Source organism: Rhinopithecus bieti, unplaced genomic scaffold, assembly GCF_001698545.2.
Source record: "Rhinopithecus bieti isolate Rb0 unplaced genomic scaffold, ASM169854v2 scaffold_2572, whole genome shotgun sequence".
In the NCBI taxonomy this organism is placed as follows: Eukaryota; Metazoa; Chordata; class Mammalia; order Primates; family Cercopithecidae; genus Rhinopithecus; species Rhinopithecus bieti.
This window is the reverse complement of record NW_016804595.1, coordinates 2,946,010-2,956,367: the sequence shown is the minus strand read 5'-3', so window position 1 is coordinate 2,956,367 and position 10,358 is coordinate 2,946,010. Positions and strand designations below refer to the sequence as shown.

At 37.6% G+C, this 10,358-nt stretch overlaps 1 protein-coding gene across 2 annotated transcripts in view; it reads right to left on the bottom strand.

Annotated features, from left to right (window-relative positions):
- The window catches only part of IFT74 (intraflagellar transport 74), a 122,962-nt gene that overhangs the window by 51,915 nt on the left and 60,689 nt on the right, over positions 1–10,358 (bottom strand). For both annotated transcript variants that reach the window (XM_017869325.1, XM_017869326.1), the window contains 3 exons: positions 8,174–8,312; positions 5,460–5,522; positions 201–344 (listed from right to left, as the gene is read on the bottom strand). In XM_017869325.1, coding sequence (XP_017724814.1) covers positions 201–344; positions 5,460–5,522; positions 8,174–8,312 — 346 coding nt within the window. The remainder of the gene's footprint in view (positions 1–200; positions 345–5,459; positions 5,523–8,173; positions 8,313–10,358) is intronic.

Here is a 10,358-nt window from a genome sequence, read left to right as displayed (position 1 = left end):
AAAAAAAAAAAAAAAAAAAAAAAAAAAAAGAAGAAGAAGAAGAAGGAGAAAATCTAGATTAAAAAGTCATTTCTTCACATAAATTATTTTTAGACAATAAACTTACTAGCTTTTGGTTGCATTAATATCCCTTAAATAAAACAAATCAATACATGTACCAAAACCAGACATCTTAAAATAAGTATGTTTCTTTTGCCCACCTGCTTAAGTAATTTCTCTCTCTCTTCCATTGGAGATCCTATGCTTTTGTCTTCTGCAATCATTTGATCTCGATGGGACTCCAACTCATAAAGCTTTTCATGCAGCAATACAGCCTCCTGTTTCACCTGGGAGTGAGCTATTTCCTAAAGGAAAATAAGAAGGGAAATTTTTAATTAGTATTTTATCAGTAATTATTATCAAATAGGTTTCAGTTTATAAGAATAGGGGGTAAACTACCAGCATCTTTAAATACAGACAGCAAATATCATTAGTACTCAATAATGCTACAAAGCACATTCCTAAACTGGAAGAATAAAAATAAATCCTGTATATTTTAATAAGCTATTTTCAATCTAAGATTCACAAGAAGTTGATAGCCTTAGTTTATTTTATTTTCTACATATAAGACCTGAATAAATATAGGACAACTCTACCAACAGGAGGATAAAGACAATGTCAAAACATATGTGCAACTTTAAACACAATGTCTGATTCAAAGTCCATAGAAGTGATCTTTGGAGAGAAGATATTTTTCCCTAAATAGGTCATAACATATATTTTTCCACAATTTTGTGAGTTGAATTGTGTCTGCTCAAAAGGTAAGCTGGAGTCTTAACGACATACACCTGTCAATTTGACCTTTATTTGAAAATAGGCTCTTTGCATATTTAGTCAAGTTAAGATAAGGTCATTAGGGGTTGGCCCTAATCCAATATGATAGTGCCCTTTATAAGAAGAGTACAGACGCAACAGAGACACGCAGGGAGAATACCATGGTATGACTTAGGCAAAGACTGGAGTGATGCAGCTGGAAGTCAAGCAACATCAAGGGCTAATGGATACTACTAGAAGCTAGGAGGAGGCAGAGCAAGATTCTTTCTAGAGTCTCAGAGGAAGCAAGGCTCTGCTGACACCTCGATTTCAGACTTTCAGGCTCTGGAACTGTGAGAAAATTTGTTTGTTTTAAGCCACCCCGTTTGTGATATTCTATTACAGCAGCACTAGGAAATTAACACATGAAATAACAGTTATTGTGTACTCGCCACTATCCTACCTTTCACAAAGAAAAAAATAAGGATGTGACAAAAATGTTATTAGATTAAAAAAAAAAAGCTAGGAATGGTGGTGGTGATGATTAAAATGACATTTGAAACTCTTGTTTACTGAGCATCTGTTCTGTGCCAGGCACTATGCTACATGTTATTTATATGTTATCTCTACTATCCAAAGTGATACTCTACAAGATAGTACTATCATCTCCATTTTACAGATGAGAAAACCAAGGACCTGAAATGTAAATAACTTTTCAAAGTTAACAAAGACATAAGAGTTAACAGTGACATTTGAAAACAGACCTACAGCATGAACAAAACAAAATTCTTAAAGAGGTAAGACCTCTTCTCTCTCTCTTTTTTTTTTCCCTTTCTTGAGACAGAGTTTCACTCTTTCACCCAGGCTGGGGTGCAGTGGTGCGATCTTGGCTCACTGCAACTTTCGCCTCCCAGTTTCAAGCGATTCTCCTGCCTCAGCCTCCCAAGTAGCTGGGATTACAGGTGCCTGCCACCACACCCAGCTAATATTTATTTATTTATTTATTTATATTTGAGATGGAGTCTTGCTCAGTCACCCAGGCTGGAGTGCAGTGGTGCGATCTCAGCTCAATGCAAGCTCCGTCTCCCGGGTTCACACCATTCTCCTGCCTCAGCCTCCCAAGTAGCTGGGACTACAGACGCCCACCACCACGCCCAGCTAACTTTTTGTGTATTTTTAGTAGAGATGGGGTTTCACCATGTTGGCCAGGCTAGTCTCAAAACTCCTGACCTTGTGATCCGCCCACCTCAGCCTCCCAAAGTGCTGGGATTACAAGTGTGAGCCACCATGCCTGGCCGACCTCTTCTCTTTTAAAAGTATGAAAGAAGGAACCTCCAAAAAAGGAACAAGTAGACAAGAGAATTTTTCAAAGTCCATAAGCAATGGATTATATATACAGTTCAAGTAATAGATTAGGCATCAGATAAGATAAAGGCATGCTAAAACATACATATAGAGGAAATGCAGATATTTTATGCTATCCTTTTTCATAGTCTCTTCTCCTTTTTGCCTAACGATCCTATAGACTTGTTTGAATTGCATCTTGATAAAACTGTTCTGGAAGACTTAAGCTCATGTTAATCCTTCACCTGATTTTTTCCATTCTTGTGAATTGAATAAGCATGACCTAATACATTGTACAGTAGTGAACATAAAGTATTCAATAAATACTAGTTGATTGACCACTATCTGACACATATTTTCTTGAAGAACAAGTCCTAAATAAATAAATAAAAGAAATCTGGGCTGGGCATGGTGGCTCATGCCTGTAATCTCAGCACTTTGGGAGGCTGAAGCGGGTGGATCATGAGGTCAGGAGTTCAAGACCAGCCTGGCCAACATGGTGAAACCCCATCTCTAATAAAAATACAAAAATTAGCCGGGCATGGTGATGCACGCTGTAATCCCAGCTACTTAGGAGGCTGAGACAGGAGAATTGCTTGAACTGAGGAGGCGGAAGTTGCAGTGAGCCAAGATCGTGTCACTGCACTCCAGCCTGGGCAACGGAGCAAGGCTCCGTCTCAAAAAAAATTTTTTTAAAAAGAAAGAAATCTGGCAAAAGTTAAATAGAATTAGTGACTTACGTTATCTTAATCTGAAAACATTGTGTATTTTTAAAACTCTTGTTAATTTAGGCATAAATGTACTGACATCAGAGAAGAATGGCATCAGTACAAAAAGTAAATCTAAGGTTATAGCTTATCTTCTTCCTACAGAAACTAAACTCACCAACTGAAGTACGACTTGACTCTCACAAACCCACTCCAAAAAAGATTAGTGAGGAATTCTACAAGCTGGTTGTATTAATACTAAATGTGGTCCTTCTTTCTTTAAGCATATTTCCATCACCAGAGATCCAAGGAAATAAAAATTAAGTGTATTTATAGATGGACAACCAGACACAGAAAACTACCTTCCTATTTTTTTTTCTTTTTTTTGAGATGGAGTCTCACTCTGTCACCCAGGCTGGAGTGCAGTGGCGTCATCTTGGCTCTCTGTAAGCTCTCCCTTCTGAGTTCATGCCATTCTTCTGCCTCAGCCTCCCAAGTAGCTGGCACTACAGGCACCTGTCACCACACTGGGCTAATTTTTTGTATTTTAGTAGAGACAGGGTTTCACCGTGTTAGCCAGGATGGTCTCGATCTCCAGACCTCATGATCTGCCCGCCTCGGCCTCCCAAAGTGCTGGGATTACAGGCGTGAGCCACCATGCCCAGCCAACTACCTCACTATTTTTAATTAAATAACTTTTGCAATAGCAAATTCTCAAAAGAATTAATTACAAAATATTCATTTCTTTTACAAGCTAGGGTGTCAGCAATCTGTCAATCTGTAACAGTTCCTAATACTATCATCATGTCATCCACCTGAATGCACAGGAAATCAGGAAAGGGAGGCAAGATTTGAGGTACAGTCAGTATACTGAAATGCCAAAATATGAAAAGGAGTTCAAAGAAAAGAAATTCATTGGTCAAAAATGACATAAACAGATACTCAGCTTTATGCATAAATAAATGAAAATTCAAATAAGGTAATAATTTTTACCTATCAAACTAGCTAAAATTGGAAAAGTCAGATAATATTTGCTGTCAGTGAATGCAGGGGAAATAAGCATTCACATACATTACATCTAGAAGTAAAAGTTGGAACAATCTTTTTGAAGGCAGTTTGGCAATCTTACAACATTTTTAAAGTGTATACCTTTTGACCCATTGTGAGAATTCAATCTTATGATATACTAATACAACTTTGCATAAAATGTATGCTTTCGCCGAGTATTGTTTATAATCCCAGAAAACTATAAACAACCTGTTCATTTACAAGGCTGTGTTATAATTATACAACATAATACAACGTAGCAATTTAAAATAATGAGGAGGTTCTCTAAGAACTGATATAAATAGACACTGAAGATATAATGTTAGGGTGAAAAAAAAGCTGCAGATAGCATAGCAAGTATGAACCCCACTTGAGGTTTTTCACAACTATAAAACCAAGATGGGATTTAGGACTCTTGTGGGGATTATATGAAGATGATGCTGATATAAGTTTACAGCTCAAAAAAGTATACAGTAAGCACTTGATAAATGTCTTTCCAGTAGTTCCATCTGGAAAGAAGGACACAAAACAGACATTTTATGTTCATCTTGTTCAACTATTTTAAACCATAAGCACATTTTGTTTTGTGAATTAAAACGTTTTAAATAAACAAATAAGAAAACAAATGGAAGTTTTTACATCCTTAAAGAGATGAACTCTGGCCGGGCGCGGTGGCTCAAGCCTGTAATCCCAGCGCTTTGGGAGGCCGAGACGGGCGGATCACGAGGTCAGAAGATCGAGACCATCCTGGCTAACATGGTGAAACCCCGTCTCTACTAAAAAATACAAAAAACTAGCCGGGTGAGGTGGCGGGCGCCTGTAGTCCCAGCTACTCGGGAGGCTGAGGCAGGAGAATGGCGTAAACCCGGGAGGCGGAGCTTGCAGTGAGCTGAGATCCGGCCACTGCACTCCAGCCCGGGCGACAGAGCGAGACAAAAAAAAAAAAAAAAAAAAAAAAAAAAAAGAGATGAACTCATGTCTCTCCCTCTTTGTTTTTAGTCTCTTGTGTATGTGTCTTTAAATTGCCATTAGAGGCTGAGCACAATGCCTCAAGCCTGTAATCCCAGCACATTGGGAAGCCAAGGTAGGTACATTGCTTGAGGCCAGGAGCTGTAGACCAGCCATAATGACATCCTGTCTTTACAAAAAGTAAAATAAAAATGAGCCAGGTGTGGTGGTTCCTGCCTGAAGTTCTAGCTACTTGGGAAGCTGAGGAGAGAGGATCGCTTGAGCTCAAGAGCTTGAATTTACAGTGAGCTACGATCATGTCACTGCACTCCAGCCTGAGTGACAAAGACCCTGTCTCTAAAAAAAAAAAAAAATTAATTGTTATTGGATTTTGCATGTCCTAGGTTGGGCAGAATGATTTGTTTTATACATAGTAGGTATTCAATAACTGAATCTAATTTCTTACCATACTAGGATCTTTGTGGGTCCAGAAAAGGAAGAAAAAGTATTAAACTCCTATTAGTAAACTGCCAGATCAATATGTACTTGAATTAGTCTACTTGGCTGAATTAACTTTTTTAACTGAGTAGTATGAGAACCCTTATTTGATTTTACACTTACTGCTTCCATGCTCTCTTTCTTCATGTTCTGTGAATCCAATTGTTGTTGAAGTGTATCTAATTCCTAAGTGGAAAAAAAAAGCAAACATAAATCCAAATTACATTAAGAATAATTTGTAGTAGTAGGGGGAGGGAGCTTGGAAAAAAAAATTTGTTTCTCTATTTCTCAACATTTCAAATATAGACGTGACAAAGTAAATTTTCTAAATATCTTCACTGGCATCTTGCATTTTGACTAGAATTTATTAACACTTCATTATTTATATTTTTCCCATCTTCTTTTATTATTCTTAAAAACTTGCTGTGTGCCTTCAAAAAAAAACAAAAAGCAAAAAAAAAACTTCATGAGTTTCTCAAAAGTAGCTAGACCTTAGACCTTTTCACAGTGAATCATCACTATGTTCTGAGACATCAAGTATCAGAAGATTTCAAATTATGTCATTGTTTAAGGTTATTATTTACAATTTTGATGTTTAATCGTGTTTTCATATCTTTTGCCTAATTTCTCTATACTATACACATACACACATAACACATGCACACACACATACACATATATGTAAATATAAATATGGTTCACTCCTAGGATAAGTCCTTAAATTGTTTACTCATTCATTATCCCATATAAGATTAACTATATTTTGGAACTATTTTGGCATTTCTATCATACTCTTTCTTTTCTCTTTCTGAGACAGAGTCTCGCTCTGTTGCCCAGACTGGAGTGCAGTGGCATGATCTTGGCTCACTGTAACCTCCACCTCCCAGGTTCAAGCAATTACCTGCCTCAGCCTCCCACGTAGCTGGGAATACAGCCACCTGCCACCACATCCGGCTAATTTTTGTATTTTTAGTAGAGATGGGGTTTCACCATCTTGGCTAGGCCATACTCTTTCTTCACTGTATCTTAGAAATCTTGTCTAAAATAAAAAGGTTACTAAATTGTCAGCAAAGGAATGTCTCAGAAACTAAAACTATAATCATTATTGGCATTTATGGGGCTAATTCTTTGCTTAATCTTTATTAAGGGCCATCTGGGCATGAAAGGGCACCATCATGACTGAACATTGAGAGGATTCTCAATATCCCCTAAGCAGGGATTTAAATTGCTTATTTAATATTACATGTTCTCACTCATCTGTAGGAGCTTAAAAAAGTGGATCTCGGCTAGGCACAGTGGCTCACACCTGTAATCCCAGCACTTTGGGAGGCCGAGGCAGGCAGATCATGAGGTCAGGAGATAGAGACCATCCTGGCTAACACAGTGAAACCCTACCTCTACTAAAAATACATTAAAAACTGGCCAGGCATGGTGGTGAGCACCTGTGGTCCCAGCTACTCGGGAGGCTGAGGCAGGAGAATGGCGTGAACCCAGGAGGCAGAGCTTGCAGTGAGCCGAGATCGCACCACTGTACCCCAGCCTGGGTGACAGAGTGAAACTCCATCTCAACAAAAAAAAAAAAAAGGGGGGAGGGAGGTAGTAGAATGATGGTTACCAGAGGCTGAGAAGTTGGTGCCCAGCTGTGGGCATGGGGCAGTGGAGGGGGAGAGAAGGAATAAATTCTCATGTTTGATAGAACAGTAGGATGGCTATAGTTATCAATAATTAATTGTATGTTTCAAAATAGCTAGAAAAGGAGATTTAAAATGTTTCCAGCATAAGGCCGGGCACAGTGGCTCATGCCTGTAATCCTAGCACTTTGGGAGGCTGAGGAGGGCGGATCATGAGGTCAGGAGATCGAGACCATACTAGGTAAGACGGTGAAACCCCGTCTCTACTAAAAAAATACAAAAAATCAGCTGGGTGTGGTGGCGGGCGCCTATAGTCCCAGCTACTCGGGAGGCTGAGGCAGGAGAATGGCATGAACCCAGGAGGCAGAGCTTGCAGTGAGTCGAGATCACGCCACTGCACTCCAGCCTGGGAGACAGATCAAGACTCCGTCTCAAAAAAATAAAAAAATAAAAAGTTCCCAGCACAAAAAAAATCCTACATGTTTGAGGTGATGAATATCCTGATTATTCTGATTTGATCATTATACATTGCACACATGCATGGAACTATCACATGTACCCCATAAATATGTACAATTGTTGTGTATCAATAAAAAATTAATTTTTAAAAATGGATATTTAAGCAATATAATTACAGGACAACAGCCATTCAAATCATAATGCTAACAGGTAAAAAGTTTAGCTGTTTATTACGTAGGAAGGAAAAGGAAAGTAAATAGCTATATGGAGCTGGTCTATGAGGACTTTTTTTTTCTTTTTTTTTTTGAGATGGAGTCTCGCTCTGTCACCCAGGCTGGAGCGGCGTGATCTCAGCTCGCTGCATCCTCCACCTACGAGGCCTTTTAATGTTTGCATTAAAAGTCTATAACTGCAAGTATTTATAGACTTTTAATTTATAGACAAGTATTTTATAAATGCAAGTATTTTCATGTATCTTTATGAAATGCAAAATGAATAAATAGAAGTGAACAAAAAATAATAAGAGTAAAAGCTAGGTCATCAAGCAGCATACAAAAATGAAGTTTTCTAAATAAATGCTTCTGAAACGTGAACGTCCGTTTGAATCAGTTAGGGACCTTGTTAAAATGAAAACTGATCTCAAAGTCTAGTCAAGCGCTCAGGGGATGCTGATGCTGCTGATATTCAAACTATACTGTTAGTAGCAAGACTGATACATGGTTGGCACAGAGCAATAATTCATATTACCTGTAACAGTTTCTCATTTGTGGCTTTCATCTCTAGGTACTTGACTTGGTTTTCAAGAGACATATTTTTGATAATGTCATCTGCTGCTTGTTTTTCCTGTTCAATTTCTTCTTCTACACTTCTCATTTGTTTTTCTTTCCTAAAATCAAAAGCACGTAATATTCCTGATACTGTATTGAGGAAAAATATCCAATTATTTTATACAAGTCACAGTCCTAATTTAATAGGATACTTAAAGATATTCAACCATAGTGTGTGACTGAAAAGTCTTTATATTTCTACTAAAAAAAAATGCTATTTGACCTATATAAAATTTGGCCCCATTAGCACAAACTTATTTGGCATCTTTCTCTTTTCCATCCCCAAATTCCTCTATTTCCTTACTCACCATTTTACTTTACTAAGAAATCAAAGATTATCAAAGAAAATCCTTAATGACTTATATATATAAGGATGCATTTATACTTTTTTGAAGTTATACCTTCAAAAGACAAATAAGAGACTGGGCTCGGTGGCTCACGTCTGTAATCCCAGCACTTTGGGAGGCCAAGGCAGGTGGATCACATGAGGTCTGGGGGTCAAGACCAGCCTGGCCAACATGTCGAAACCCCATCTCTACTGAAAGTACAAAAATTAGCCAGGCCTGGTGGTGGGTGCCTGTAATCCCAGCTACTTGGGAGGCTGAGGCAGGAGAACTGTTTGAATCCAGTCGGCAGAGGTTGCAGTGAGCCGAGATCGCGTCACTTCACTCTAGCCTGGGCAAAAGGGCAAAACTCCGTCTCAAAAAAAAAAAAAAAGACAAGTAAGAAGTTTTAGAATTGTGGTTTTCAAACATCCTTCAGCATAAATTTTTTTGACCAAATTAAATATTGTATAGAAGTTTGCCATGTAAATCATCCAGTGCGGCTCTGACAGAACTAGGAGAAGAGAGGCCTGCAGTGCAATTTGATTAATTTTTAAAGTTACGGCTTTAGATTAATAATATGTTTTGCTTAAATTCTCTTTTACTTACTGCTTTAGTTAATATTGCTATTTCACAAATTATTGATATTTTTTAGCACTGTAAAATATTAAGCTCATTTCTCTAAAAACATAACAAACATTACAAATATAATTACACAAAAGTAGTAACAGTGAAATTAATTAGAAGCAATAACCATTTTTATCATGTAATCAAAAGAAATACCAATGACATGCCACTTGTTGCCTAGGCAAGGTCAATTATTGATAGGGTAGAGAAAAATTATGAAAAAAGAATAGGTAAGATGCCACTTATCTAAATACTTTCAAGATTTACATTTTATAAAAAGCTGGATTGAACATACATTTTCAGTCCCAAGATCATTAATTTCTGTTTTGGGTTTCAAAATCTGATTAACCTATCACTATTTACTCTCTTTCGCTCATAGATGTCAACTTCTACAGTTTTCACAATCACCAGCTAAGCCTGTGGATCCACATATCCCCTACACACCTTCTACACATTCATATCCTACTACTACAATAAACAACCTAAACTCAGAAATTTCCCTACCAAAAAAAATCTAAAATAACCAAATAAAAGATTAACATAATAAAACAGACAACCTGGAATTTCAATTTATTTCTGTCTCACTATTGGAGAAGAAGTGGTACCTTCACTTGAAGCTTCAATTACAACAGTATAACAAATGTGTTTCCTGCTGCTACAATTTGTATAGGTATATGAGCTCACAGAATTTGAAAGAGGAAAATATCTATTTCAATCTCTTTGTTTCATAGATTAAGGATACTGAAGCCCAGTGGAATTAATCTTTTGGAAGGAATTCATTCTAAACTTGATTCCTGACCACCAACAATGTTTCTTCCTACAATGTAGGAAGATGAGAACTAATGTTATAAAGTATTCCATTTTACAGAGGAGAAATTACAGCATAAGAAAGGTAACTGACTTTCTCAAGGCCATGTGATATCCAGGTGTCAGGTCTTTTTGACGCTTTGAGTACTTTGCTCCTGTTATAAGTTGGCAGTAAAACCACTGATGATGGTGTCATAAAAATAAGTAAACAAAAAAGTTGAAACTCAATAGAACACAAAACTTGGTGACATCTTTACAATTTGAATCCCTCCCTCCCTCCTTTCTTTTCTTTTTCTTTTCCCCTTCCTTTCTTTTCCTCTTCCCTTCCCTTCCCTCCCCTCCCCTCCC